Raw genomic sequence first — 14,596 nt, 5'->3', positions numbered from 1 at the left:
AAAGCTTTGATTTTTTTTCTTCTTCTTTCACTTTGTAAAGCCACAAAATAATGAAAATGTTCAAATTAAGTTGAAATCAATAAACCTTTGTAAAATAACTGTTACAATTGAATCTACAAGTAAAACAGCTTTTGATTGTGTGGTACCTATCTTTGATTATTTTGAATTTTCTTTATCACAACAGACCTTTTACCGTAGTTCGCCCTCCATCAGTTCCGTAATGGTTTCTCCTTTCCTGATCACCTGGATAGTCTTTAATGGATTTGCAGCTCAGTGACAATCCAGAGAGATTTTCTCTGATCAAGACGTGTGATTATATCAAACAGAGTCCAATAGAAAAAATAAAGAGAAAAAAGGTAAATAAAAAACTATAACCCCCTGGGCGGTGCCTGTGGCTCGGTGAGTAGGATGCCAGCCCCATATACCGAGGGTGGCGGGTTCAATCCCGGCCCGGCTGAAAGGCAACCAAAAAATAGCCAGGTGTTGTGTCGGGCGCCTGTAGTCCCAGCTACTTGGGAGGCTGAGGCAAGAGAATCGCTTAAGCCCAGGAGTTGGAAGTTGCTGTGAGCTGTGACACCACAGCACTCTACTGAGGGTGATAAAGTGAGACTCTGTCTCTACAAAAAAAAATTACAACCCCTATTAAACCCACATGATTAATAAATACACGTTGGTCAGTAGAGAACCATGGCCCATAATTCCCACATAAAAAGATCCCAAAACAGTTTTGGATAGGTCGACGAGCATTTACCTCTGTCCTTTCCTTTATTTCACAAAACTTGTTCTTTCCTCTCCTTTCCTTTCCTATCCATAGGAGTTTCGAAATGGGAATGTGGTCTATCGGGGGGCTAGTCAGTGATGTGCTGATATGTTTAATAATGGGCTCCTCAGGAAAAATGACCCCTGGTTTGTAGTGTTTGACAAGTTTTTTTTTTTTTGGAAAAATATTCCCACCATAGCCAATTTCAAATTACTAGTGTCAATGAAAGCGGAAAAAAACATATGCTGTTGGCTCTTGTAAGCCATGGCAAGCTGGCTACAGCACACTACTGAACTCAGAATGATCTGACCCGTAGCCAGGAATGGTAATATACCTTGTACATGACAGCTTAAGGTATGAGAGACCTGAGTTCTAAAAAATACAGAGTTTTTACTTTGGGAAAAATTAATTTACTCATCTATAGTTAGATTACTTGTAGACCTTGACCTTTTCTTTTGAACTGAGGGCTGGCAGTATGAATGTACATTATATAATCTAATAACCTTAGCATTGTAACTTTTATTTCTTTATTTATAAGCAATGACAGCTTCTAGAAATGGCTTATATATGAGATTAAAATGATTGAGAATTGTTTTGAACTTAATTCCTTATACCACAAACTAAAAAGATTATCAGAAATTCATTTCAGGATTATTAGTATAATCTGCATATATATCACAAAAGAAAATATTTTCTATTAAATCAGTCAAACTTGTTTTTCTTCCATATCAAAGCAAAAGATTTGGTGGTATATTGAACTAACCAATCAATAATATAGATAGAAAGAATACCAGCAAAATATCTTATTTCACTATATAATTTAATAATACCCTATTAACAGCAGTGAGCAGATACATAGTATTGACAGTACACTAAATAATTACTATTAATATTTACTTTTAAAATATTTTCAACATTAGACACTGGTGAAACCAGAGCTCTTATTTGTACACTATATTTTTGTTGCATTCCAAAGGAAAATTAAAATTCTTGGTAGCATTAGAAAAGAATATACCTATCCATATTTTACACAGATATACAAATTCTCGTGACTTCTGAAAACCACACAATTCTAGTGTGCACAAAGGAATACACCTCTTTGAACAGTTTACACTTATGCTAAGTTCATAAAAGTTACTATAAAAATATTGCAAATGCAATAAAAACACAAAGATATAGTACAAATTCTTTTGTTTTTAGAAAGTCAAATTTAAAAACGCCCGTATTTATACAAATGCACAACACTTTTTAGTGTCCCCTGACTGGTATTTCTATTCAGGATTATCTGGTTTTAGACATCTAAGTTTAAAGTATTTTATTATTTTCTGCTTCAGAAGGAAAAGACACCGAGAATACAGGGAACACATTTTTAAAATAGGATTGGGTAAAAACTTTAGGAAGTAGAGTAGTAAGCACTCTACATGCTTTAGTTATTGCCCCACCCAAACCAAACATTGCCTACTACCCCATCTTGCTCATATTTAATTTCTTAATTATTTTAACCTCTCCTTTGTTTATACAGTCTTTGAGACAAAATTGTAAAGATTTAGGCTCTCTAACAAACTCCACATATCACTAAAGCCATTTTCCATTCTCAAAGCATCTTTTAAGAAATGTTTATTTTAGTATAAAACCTCAAAGTGCTGAATTAAGACACATTAATAATATGGCTAGCCAGTAACTGACTTGGCTTTAGCCTTAGAAGAATATTATTACAGTTGGCTGTTAAGTTCCAAACTTAAGTATTTGATTTTATACTGTAATATTCCAGATAACAAAGAAAAGCAGTTTTTTTTCCTGAAAATAACAGTAAAGTATAAATAAATTACTTTTTGCCAAAAAAAAAAATCTATGCCAAGATAGGAAATACATCGTTTCAAATCTGAGAATTGTTATAGAAAACTACAAAATTATAAATTTCTGAAAAAAATTACACTGAAAATGTTTCCCTAGGAAAAAAGTCAGATACAAGAAAATATAGCATATTATCATAGAGTGCAGTCAACTAGGCTTATGAGACTTCAAAAACTCACAAAAAGTAATTAGCACCAAAATTGTCTAACACTTCAAATTATATACTGAAGTAATTCTAGGCCCAAGTGTTACATTATAAAAAAGTTATAGTTAACTCAAGAACTTTCCCTGACAATAATAAATATATTCTTTTCAACTGTTAGGAAATGAGCTAGCTTTACTGATTTTTACCACAATATTAAGGTAGAATATGCTAATTATCTTGGTTCAGATTGAGCAGGGACAACAGAAATCTAAGAATTTCCCAAATAATGTCAGATAATTTGGTGGGGGTACATGAGGAGCAGTTTTCCAAGTAAAACTTATTTTTAACTTGTTTCATCCTTTTTCTTCAAAAATGTTTGAGTAGAACTCTTTACAAGAACCATATTGCTTGATTTAAATTCTATATTCTGTTATTTTTCCTGCTTGCTTTTTGGTGGTGTTAGGTAAGACTTGGCAGGGGGATAAAGGTATCTAAAGGGGACAGAGATACAGTAAGTGAAACATGAGTTTTGAATAAGCTAATGTATATTCAAAATATATATTTAATCCTGTTATAATCAAGAGTTGAGTTTAGTTTTAAACAATGTCCACATATAAATTTAATTACAAATGGCCAGTAGACAATTGGAAACAGGGCAAACTGTTTTGGTTGTCCCAAAGTGAAATATATAACCTCTCCAATTGACATACGTGGCGACCAAATGTGAAACAACAACTCACTCAGCCACGGTTACTGTTGTACGTAAATAATGACAAGACAAAGAACAGCAACTAGCCCAAGAGCTTGCAGGCCAAGGAACCACAGCATAACCCAAAAGAAAATGACTATTACTGGTTCCACGATTCGTTCTCCAAAATACATCCGTGTGAAGCCCATGTTGATGAGATTTTTGTTCAGTTCACCAAAAAGTGTCCCCATCTTTTTGTAGTCATCTCCAACAGGCTCACCCATGTGGGTTTGTGATTCTTCAACATCCTTAAAAAAAAAAAAAAGACAAAATATGAACATAAAATGAGAAATAGGGAAGGTTTAATAAATAAGAGCAACAGCTATCTTCTATCTTACAGTTCTTTATCTCCCATGGGACTGCGCACACTTCTGACAATTACTTAATAAATACTTTTAAACTGAAAACAAGGGGAATGGTCTTTTTGATCCTGGAATTGAAAAAATAGCTGCTTAAAAAGGAAGAATCGCATTTGTATTTCTTTTTTATTTATTTTTTTGAGACACAGTCTCAAGCTCTCAACCTGGGTAGAGTGCTGTGGTGTCACAGCTCGCAGTAACCTCCAACTCCTAGGCTCAAGCCAGTCTCCTGCCTCCGCCTCCCAAGTAGGTGGGACTACAGATGCCCACCACATCTGGCTATTTTTTGGTTGTAGTTGTCATTGTTGTTTTGTGGCCCAGGTTGGATTTGAACCTGCCAGCTCCAGTGTATGTGGCTGGTGCTCTAGTTGCAGACGCCGAGCCTGCATTTGTATTTCTTTTGGCAGTGACCATGATTTCAGAACAACCTTTCTGTCCCTTTCCTGTTTTATAAGGGAGAGTCCCAGGTTGCTGTGTCCTAGTAAGCTTACTTTGATATTAAGACTTTAAGAAACCAAGCCTCAGCTGAGTGAAGCATGTCTTGCTGTTACCCTTGAGCAATCCTAAGCCATTACTGCCGTGACTGTTCACTCTCAGACCCAGCTCAGTGGACTCCACTGTCAGCCCTTACATAATTTCCTGTCCACTCTACAAATGTCCTAACTGCCCCTTATTAATCTCATCAAGAGGAAAAAAGTTTTTAAACAGGAATGATTCTTTACAATAAGGCCAAAATCCACCAAGAACTAATGCCACAGAGAATGTCTACGTGTACCCAATTATACATAGCAAAAACTATTATTTCCATTATCTCCCAATCTTATTACAATTAAGGCCATCATATCAGTTATTATGTACTATCTCTCAGCTTCAAACTCACTCTTGGGAATTCTGCAAACGGTTCTGCCTTCCTGTTACCTCTGCCAATACAGGTACCAGAGAAACACGGCAGAGACGGAGAAGGAAGAAATGTGCTCGTTTCCTTCAGATGGGTTTCTTGATCCTGTTAGTCTCACTCTACAGCAGTTCTTTCTAGCAGCAGCAGCTAATTGTGATTTGGGGGGTTTTCTAACACTTACAGAACCAATCTCAAGGTGCCGTCTTGAGACACCAGCTCCAGGGAGCTCCTTCCTCAGATATTGGTTCCAAGGGCTATAGGTCCTTCCTTTGAACATAGAGAGCCAGTACCAGGTGAGCAGGGACCCATTCTTTCAAATCTGTATTTCATCTCACTGGGGACCTTTACTCAACCTTCTCAATTTTAGTAATTCCATTTCTTTTCTTTGCTGCAAGTTTGCTACCCACTTGTTTTTCTGGTAGACAGAAGTGAAAATCCAAAAGTAATTTTAAAAATTACATAAAAGTATAGCTCAAAAGTAAATCTGGCTTGAAAACATAAACTTAGGGATGACCCATTGGTGGCTAGCAGCGATGGCTGCTTCTGGCTGTTGTGTTGTATTTTAATGCAATGGTTTCTAAGCTTTAGCATACATTAGCATCTCTTAGAGAGCTTGTTAAAGCACAGATTGCTCAGCCCACTACCAGAGTTTCTGCTTCAGTAAGTCAGGAGTGAGGCTTGGAGTATGAGAATTTGCATTTCTAATAGGTTTCCAAGTGATGCTTATAATACTGGACTGGTGATCATCCTTTAAAAATTATTGCCTTTATGCTTGCTTTCTGCCTTTTCCATTCTTTAATATCGAGTTAACATTTACTTATATTAAATTATCTTTGTTAAAATAATTAGTATAATTTCTCTCTCCTCAGTAGACCCTAGTATAGTCACCACCCCCCCCCCAAAAACAAAAAAAACAAAACTATGCCATGTAGGTGCCATAATTGTAATTATAACTTATTAATTAATGTATATTTATAGGAGTCATGGTTCAAATACTTATTGAACACTTACTTGCTCATAGTAGGCACAAGATGGAGAATTTTTTGTATGTTAAATTGAACCTTTTGGTAGAAGGTCTCACATAATAACAAATCAGTAAATATTAAATATCATTAAATAGGCTGTCTTGGCCAAAGGAAAGTAAAATTATCTTAAAAAGGGAGTATCAGCTCGGTGCCTGTGGCTCAAGTGGCTAAGGCACCAGCCACATACATCTAAGGTGGTGGGTTCAAATCCAGCGCAGGCCCGCCAAACAACGACGGCTGCAACCAAAAAATAGCCAGGAGTTGTGGCAGGTGCCTGTGGTCCCAGCTACTTGGGAGGCTGAGGCAGGAGACTCTCTTGAGCCCAGGAGTTGGAGGTTGCTGTGAGCTGTGATGTCACAGCACTCTACCCAGGGGGATAGCTTGAGGCTCTGTCTTAAAAAAGAAAAAAAAAAAAAAAGGAAGTATCATAAAAATTACCTGATACAAACAGCCAATCAATTTGAGAAAGTTAAGGCATTCTTCAAACATCTGAATTAAACTTGCATCCTTCAGTAGAAACCAAAGCTTAATTATTTCAGTCATAATTCAATGAACTACTAAAAATATTTTTTCATTTTATGAAAATTCTTATTTTTTATTTCACATATTTAGTTAAAATACATCATCAAGGGAAGACTGACTGAAGAAAATTTAACTTAGGTTTGAGATAGTCAGGGAAAAGGATTTTCAATTTGACTTTAAGAATGCTTTCCCCATACACTAGTAATATATGTAAAGCACAGAGTCCGAGGGAGATTGGTGAGGTAGTAGCAAATAAGACTCAATGGCTCATCACTAAGTGTATGTGTTCAAGCCAGATTTACTTCTGAGCTACACTTTTATGTAATTTTTAAAACCACTTTTGGATTTTTACTTTTGTCTACCAGAAAAACAAAATGAGATAGTTCAAATGCGGGTTGTAAGCCCTTAGATTAGCTGAATGACCGTGGCCCAATGACTTCACTTGCCTGAGCCTCAGTTTTCTAATGCATAAAATAGATATCATCCTTTTTTGTTACTGATAGTTTACTTTTACATTATAATTTGTTCATCATTTTTGTTTTTTTAAAACTATTTCCAGATTATCTTTTCCTTCACTAATATGCTGCCACTAGGTATGTTTTGTGTCTTGGTTTCCTATACTTTTATGTGTTCCTCAATAATACACTACATTAGAAAAAACAAACTTGTTCTTGCCTTTCTTTAGGGTAGAACCTGAAGAGTCTTTGGTTTAATCTGCAATTCCACTGGTCCCTATCCCTCTTTGCTCCTCCAGTGTTTAGCATGGTTTTTTTTTTTTTTTTTTTTTTTAATTTCAGATTAATTTGAGTTACACAGGATCAGGTTACAGTGCTGTAGCTGTGTCCGGCCCCCAGGAGGTGCCGCGTACCGTTACCTCCTGCCCACTAGGAGGAAGCACAGCATTCTCTTCCCTCCTCCCCTCTGGCCGCCCCACCCACCACTGTTGCTATGGTTTCTGGACTTTTTTGTTTTTCAGTTTTTATTCAAGTTCTTTAAAAAAATTCTTTTTGCTCTTCCCAATGTCTTGTTATGTACTCATTCTTCTTTGGGTTTTTTGTTGTTACTGAAGCTTTTTAAGACCTTTTTTTTTTTTTTTAGTACTTTTGTGGTTTTAGTACAAAGTACTAAATCTAAATATCCTAATTTAATATAGTAGGTACTCTCTGAAGGTTTCTGTAAAATTCTTTGCAAATGAATTAAATCTACAAATTCTTGTGGTTTTTTTAAGGGGAAGAAGTAGGTGTTGCAACACTTAAATCAAGATAAGGAGTTAGTTAATCAGGCCAGGTGAGGATCACAACACCTCAGATATTCGGAACAGCTAGTGGGACTGAGACTGGAAGACACAGCAGGGACTGGGGAGGTCAAACTGTGGCTGTTGCAGCCTGCTGCTACTTCTTTTCTTAATTATAAAAAATTTCATGTACATAAAAAATTAGAGAAAGGGGTACAATAAACCCTTGAACACCTATAAATCAGGTTTAGTAACTACTAAAATTTTGCTTTCTTAGTGAAGTATTTCTTAATCTTAAAAAAATCCCTAATGCCTAAAAATGCCTAAAAAATGCCTAAAAGTAACACAAAGTGAAATTCTGTAGAAATAGCAAAGATATCTAGCAATGAATTGGATCAGAGGTTCAAACAATTTTAAAAGAAGACATTTAAGAACACGGAGAAGAAAATAGGCAGTGTTCTTAAATCAGTGAGATTGCAGTCAATGTCATTGTAGTATTCTAGGTATGTAAACTACTCCTTCAGGCACCACAATTCTAAAGCGTACAAACAGTGTGTGTTGATAAATGCTTAACAGTGGGCTTTGCGGAGGGCCAGGGCAGCTGTGTTTGCCAATTCTGTATGTTTTTTTCAGTTTCTATAATTTTAGTACTCTCACTGTAGCCAATTTCCAGCTGTTCACAGCCAGCTTACATGGTTTCTGAAAATTTAACAATTGGTTTTTACGGTCTGGTAGGAGCCAGCACCAGCACTTCACAGTAGGAACAGTACTTGAGATAAGTTAAGATAAAGGCCTACATGGTCATAATCCATGAGTTTGATTTCCCCTGTTTCCATCAATTGGTATATTGTTTTTTTTTTTAAGTTAATGAAATTGATAAATTGGAATAGTTAAGCAGAATCACTACAAGTCTGTTGAAATTGGAACACTGTATTAAGAAATACTGTCAGATTGAAGGAAATGTGTGTAGTGACACAACAGGGCTGTATGTACAGAATTTTGCCTTTTCTGGTTTGTTTCATGCTGATATCAAAAGGCATCCCATTCAATACTTTTTATATATGCTTAAGTACAATAACATTTAAGTCACCTGGTTGATTTGTGAGGAGGAGGGTGCTTTGTCCATGCTCCCTAACTCAGTGCTCCACCATCCACATGCCAGATCCAAAGGCCAGGAACAGGATTCTTGACCTCCTCCCTCTTCAACACGTCCCATACAGCTCACCATGTCCTCTTTGTTTTAACTTATAAGTGTTTCCTTAATGTGAACATACTATTCCATCTACTGCTATAATACTGAACAATCTACTAACATTGCTTGCCTTGACTATTCCAATACTTTCCTAACATTGCTCTTGCATGGACCCATTAGCTCCCCTGTAATCTGTACAACACAATGCAGCCACAGTGTTTCAAATTGCAAATCCAATCATGCCATCTCCTTCCTGCTTTTTGGATGAAGGCCACATTTTTTAACATGATCTGTGAGGCCCTGCCTAGTCTGGTTTCTATCTGGGTCTCTGGCCTCATCTGTCATCAACATCCCTCTTTCTGTTTCAGCTTCTTACACAGGCAGTGCTCTTGCCTACCACAGGGATTCGCATATGTGTTTTCTTTGCCTGATGCTCTTTCCTTCCTGCTTTGCTTAGTAGTTAAGTCATGCTCTTCTTTTAGTCTTAGTTTAAACCTCAGCTCAGTCTCATATAATCAGTCAACGCCCTGTCAATGTATTCTAATTCACAGTCACTGTCCATATGTAGGTGATTATTTGATGTCTAACTGTACTTCAACTCCATGAGCAAGAGGCAGTATCTATTTTTGCCAGTCACCGATATCCTCTGATATGAGTAAACAATAGGGACTGTGTCCTGGGAATAGTAGTGCATAGAAGAAGCTCAATTCATATTTTTTGAATAAGGCTGGGCGTGGTGGCTCATGCCTGTAAACCTAGCACTCTGGGAGGCCAAGGAGGTGGACTGCCTGAGTTCACCGGTTTGAGACCAGCCTAAGCAAGAGCAAGACCCCATCTCTAAAATTAGCCAGGCATTGTGGCGGGTGCCTTGTAGTTCCAGCTACTTGGGAGGCTGAGGCTAAAGAACTGCTTGAGCCCAAGAGTTTGAGCTTATTGTGAGCTATGATGCCATAGTACTATACTAAAGGTGACAAAGTGAGACCCTGTCCCCCCCAACTATATATATTTATATACATTTATATTTATATATATATATTTTTGAGTAGATAAGATTTTATCATGTGTTTTCCTGGCAAGAATTAGGGCATTATTTAATAGATCTTCTATCTTGCTCACTTTTTGCCAAACAAAAGATGGTCCTTATTTTCCAAAGTATTATTTATTATAGTAATCTCAAAGCAATGTATAGATTTTTTAGGAGACTAGCAGTATCTCTGACATGGTCCTTATCTAACATCCATTCCTTCTTTTCCCTTCTTACATAGTATTAGAACCTCAAACTGGGCCACACTCTTCAGGTGAGGTGAATCCCACGTCCAGTTCCAGACATGACAGGTCTAAGAGTAATTGTTAATTTACCAGCAGCTGGTTTGGGAAAGTACACGTGATCCACTTTGGAACAATGACCTTTGTATGTCTTCTAAAAAAATTCTTCCTAGCAACTCAGGGACAACTTTAGAAAGTGATCCTTATCTTCTTCTATTACTCCATAAATACTCTTTAGGTAAGGAGAACTTATTGTACTTTTATTAGTTTTCTATAGCTGCCATATAAAATTGTTATACGTTTTAATGGCTTAAAACAATACCTTTTTAATAGTTTTATACATTAAGAAGTCATCTTGGCAGGACTGAGTTTCTTTTTAGAGTGACTCTATTTCCCTACTTCTCCAACTGCGAGAGGCTGCCCTCATTCCTTGGCTCCTGGGTCCCTTCCTTCATCTTCAAAGCCAGCAGTGTTGCATCTCTCTGACCATTCTTCTGTAGTTAACATTTCCCTATGACCACAGTAGGGAAAGGTTCTGCTTTCAAGGATCTGTGTGGTAAGTTTGATTCAACTGAATAATTCAGGATACTCTTCCCATTTCAAAGTCCTTCCTGTCCATTTCAGGTCTTTAAATTTAACCACATCTACAAAGTTCTTTTTGCCATATAAAGTATCATATTCTACAATTCTGAAAATTAAGTTGTGGATATCTTTGGGAGACCATTATTCTGCCTATCACAATATTTTATTATAAGATTATTTCTTACATATCTATTTCCTGTCCCTAGATTTGAACCCATTAAGGCTACTGGGGGCAAGAACTATGTCTTACATATTATATATTAGTAGATTGCACTGTAATTGCACTGTAATTAGTAGATTGCACTGTGCCTGGCCCATTGGAGGCTTCTAATACATATTTGTTGCATGAACCATGGAAATATGCTATAATAACAACATATTAGAGGAAAAACTCACAAAAATTAAAAAGAAATAAAAAAGTGTGTAACATCAATAGTACAGTTGTAAATTTTAAAAATACTTATAAATTCTAGACTAAGTTATAGGATATGACAATTGCTAGCTAACATTTACATGCTCAGATTAATTCTTAAACCACTGTATTTTAAGAGCAGAGATTAAATAAAATAGATGAGTTCTTGGGGCCCGGATTTTTTCTCAAAATGTTTGTAATTTTCAGAGTAATAATAGTGGTAGTATTATTAACGGGGAAGAGAGGAGCTAACACTGAATATCTATGATGTACTAGGCCCTGTGTTTTATATACATGACCTTGTTTGATCTTTCCAACAGTTTGTGAGGGAGGTCTGTTATTTCCTCCCCATTTACACATAAGGAAACTATAAGGTTTCAGAGGAATTAAATGTCTAGACATTGACTTATACTTGGGAATTGAAAGATATGAGATATGGAACCCAGGCACTCTTAATCCAGAGCCCATATCATTAATCCCTATATTATATACCCTCCAGTTATTTTTGTTAATAGCTAACATCTGTTTGGTGCTGCTCAGTTTTCAGAAAAATGTTACATATTTCATCTCTGAAAAAAAGAAAAGCTACAAAAACATACTTCCATTTTATACAAACTGAGTACATTTAACACAGTAATATGAATGAACTACGTATCTTTATTGCTTTACGTTTTTCTCAGTTTATAGTATACTAGAAATGAGTTTATCAAGTCGAAAGGTTGCTCAAATTTTTTTCATCTTGTATGAAAATTTAAACAAAGCGAAGTTATCTGCAGCATGTTAGTACATTTTCATAGCTTTTTAAGTAGGGACTAGAGTTCAGATTCAAATGTGAAAAAAAAAAAAAAACTCTTAGCAAGAAGAGATATGGTTGGCAAAATTGCCATGAAGCTAAACCAAAAACCCCCCAAGAAACAAAACACCCATAATAGTTCATACATAAACCAGTATAACAGTGTGGAAATGAGGATGGAGCCTTTTTCTTTGTTCTAACATTAATCACTTATTTATTATTATTTTTTTTTGAGACAAGAAAGAGTCTCACTATGTTGCCCTGGGTAGAGTGCCATGATGTCACAGCTCACAGCAACCTTAAAATCTTGGGCCTAAGTGATTTTCTTGCCTCAGCCTCCCAAGTAGCTGGACTACAGGTGCCCACCACAATGCCCAGCTATTTTTTTTTTGTAGTTATTATTGTTATTTGGCAGGCCCCAGCTGTTTTGAACCCGCTCAGCCCTAGCCACTGAGCTACATGCGCCAAGCCTAACAATCATTTTTGTGTTTGCCAAATTTTATTTTTCGTGTGTGAGGTTTCAGTGGGAGAACACTTGTCAAACACGTGTCTTTTATGGTTGCACAGGGAGTACCAACATGACATGCACATGGTACATTGCTCTCATCAAAATAGTGATTTTTTTTTCTCCCATGATTGAAGGGGTGTTAATTGATTCAAAATCCTTCTTGAAAGATACCTAAAATTACTGATGAGAAATTAAAGGTGAACTTTTAAATAATCATGGGATTTTTGAGGAGGATATTTAAAGATAATTCTATCCAAGTTTTTTGTTTGTTTGTTTGTTTTTTGAGGCAGGGTCAGGTTCTTGCTTTCTCACCTTAGGCTAGAGGGCAGTGACATGGTCATAGCTCACTGATACCTTGAACTCCTGGCCTCAAGGGATCCCCTTCCTCAGCACCACTTTGTCTATCTAATTTTTTATAAATAATTTTGCCAAGACAGGGTCTTGCTATGTTGCCCAGGCAGGACTCCACCTCCTGGCCTCATGATTCCCCCCACTTCAGCTTCCACAAAGATCTAGGATTATAGACATGATCCACCATGCCCGGCCAAAGTCTCTTACTTTAGAAACAAGTAATAAAGAGGTTAAGTAACATAGCCTATAAACAAAAACAATAGGCTTTGGAAGATGACAGATTCAAATCCTGCTCTGTCATGTGTCAACTCTGAGACACTGGGAAAATTACTTAAACATTGACTTAACCACTCAGTTTCCTCATCTATGAAAGGAGATAAACAATACCTACCTCATAGAGTTGTTGCAATAATAAAATAAGAAAACAGATAAAAAGCTTTCTGAATACATACAATAAATCATTTTATGTAACTATCATTATTACTATATTTTAGGTAGAATGTATGACTTGCGATTTTCACTTCTATTCTTTTGAACCAAGCTATCTGAGATAATTAATACCATAGTGACTACCTTTCTCATGATAATTAAATTCAGTTGTATTTTTCTTCAAGTGTTATGACAATTTAATTACACAGAAATCGAGGTGGGATGTTTTCTATGGAAAATCCTTACCCATGGAACAATTTGTGCACATTAGCATGGTAGAACTTCTGTTCACTCACTTTTAGGAGAACACAAACTACAGTCTATAAACAGGCTTTCCCTGAGCAGCTGACAATTTAAGCTTCACTTTTAGCTGTTTTCCTGTGTCTAGCATTACATGTTGTTGTATTAATGCATGTTATTACATATGCAATATTGGAAATCTGCTGTTTTTGCCTGGCTGAAGGTGGTATTTATTCCACCTTCTTCTACTAATAGCATATTGATTTAACTTTGGGAAACCTTACCTGTTCTTAGTCAGTGTGTAGGCTGAAGATGTTTCCATTCCCTAGCTCCAGGTCAGCCCCTAGGACATTTCATTTTCTTGGGCACATGATTAGTTAAGGAGTGTGCATATAGCCCAAGACAATAAAAGCTATATCAGAATTATTAAGACAGGTCAATAAAAGCTATATCAGAATTATTAAGAAAGAAATAATGAAAAAAAAAAACTGTGCTTGGTTAGCTGGCAAGATAATAGGGCATCTTATTACTATCAGAAGAAACCTCATTGAGAATGAAGTCAACAAAAAGAAAAATCAAGAAATGGATAGATATACAGAGTCTCAATAATATAGTTTGAGTACTTGGAACAGCTAGTGCATCTATCTCTGGTCTTTTTGATAACATGAGCCAATAAGTTCCTATTTTTCAAAGTGTAGTAGAAGTTGAATTTTTTTCACTTGAAACCAAGATTTCTGACTATAGATGATGATGATGATGATGATAACGAATGGTTACCATTAATCAAATGTTCACCATGTTAGATCAGTGGTTCTCAAGCTTCCTAATGCCGCGACCCTTTAATACAGTTCTTGTGGGTCATGACCCACAGGTTGAGAACCACTCTGTTAGATACTGTGTTAAGCTCTTTAGATTCTTTATGCCATTTGATCTTCATTTCTACAATGCTTTTTTTTGTTTTTAGGTAATTCCAAAGCCTGCGTTCTCAATTATAGTACTGAACTGCTTCCTCATTTATTTGGTTTTATTGTTACTAGCAATAATTAATGAGAAGAATATATTACTAATATTTAAAAAATTAATGGGGGTTAGCCAAGTGGAAATTTTTCCATGCAACCTTCAAAAATGTGTTTTTAAAAACTACATAAGAATACATGAATAAATGGCTATTGTAAATATAAATGGATATAGCTATTGTAAATATTCGGAAAACATAAAATCATACAGAGTAAAAACTGGGATGTTGCTTTCTTTTCTTTTCTTTTTTTTTTTTTTTTT

General features: G+C 36.0%; 1 protein-coding gene across 1 annotated transcript in view; it reads right to left on the bottom strand.

Moving 5' to 3' along the window:
- Positions 1-2,938: 2,938 nt before the first annotated feature.
- Positions 2,939-14,596, bottom strand: part of FAM241A (family with sequence similarity 241 member A) — a 34,076-nt gene continuing 22,418 nt past the window's right edge. Inside the window, exon 2 of the mRNA XM_003798158.3 lies at positions 2,939-3,755. Coding sequence (XP_003798206.1) covers positions 3,510-3,755 — 246 coding nt within the window. The 3' untranslated portion in view covers positions 2,939-3,509. The remainder of the gene's footprint in view (positions 3,756-14,596) is intronic.

Source organism: Otolemur garnettii, unplaced genomic scaffold (genome assembly GCF_000181295.1).
Source record: "Otolemur garnettii isolate 467f Iridium unplaced genomic scaffold, OtoGar3 scaffold00129, whole genome shotgun sequence".
NCBI lineage: Eukaryota > Metazoa > Chordata > Mammalia > Primates > Galagidae > Otolemur > Otolemur garnettii.
The sequence above is the reverse complement of the archived record's forward strand: the minus strand, read 5'-3'. Positions and strand labels throughout refer to the sequence as shown.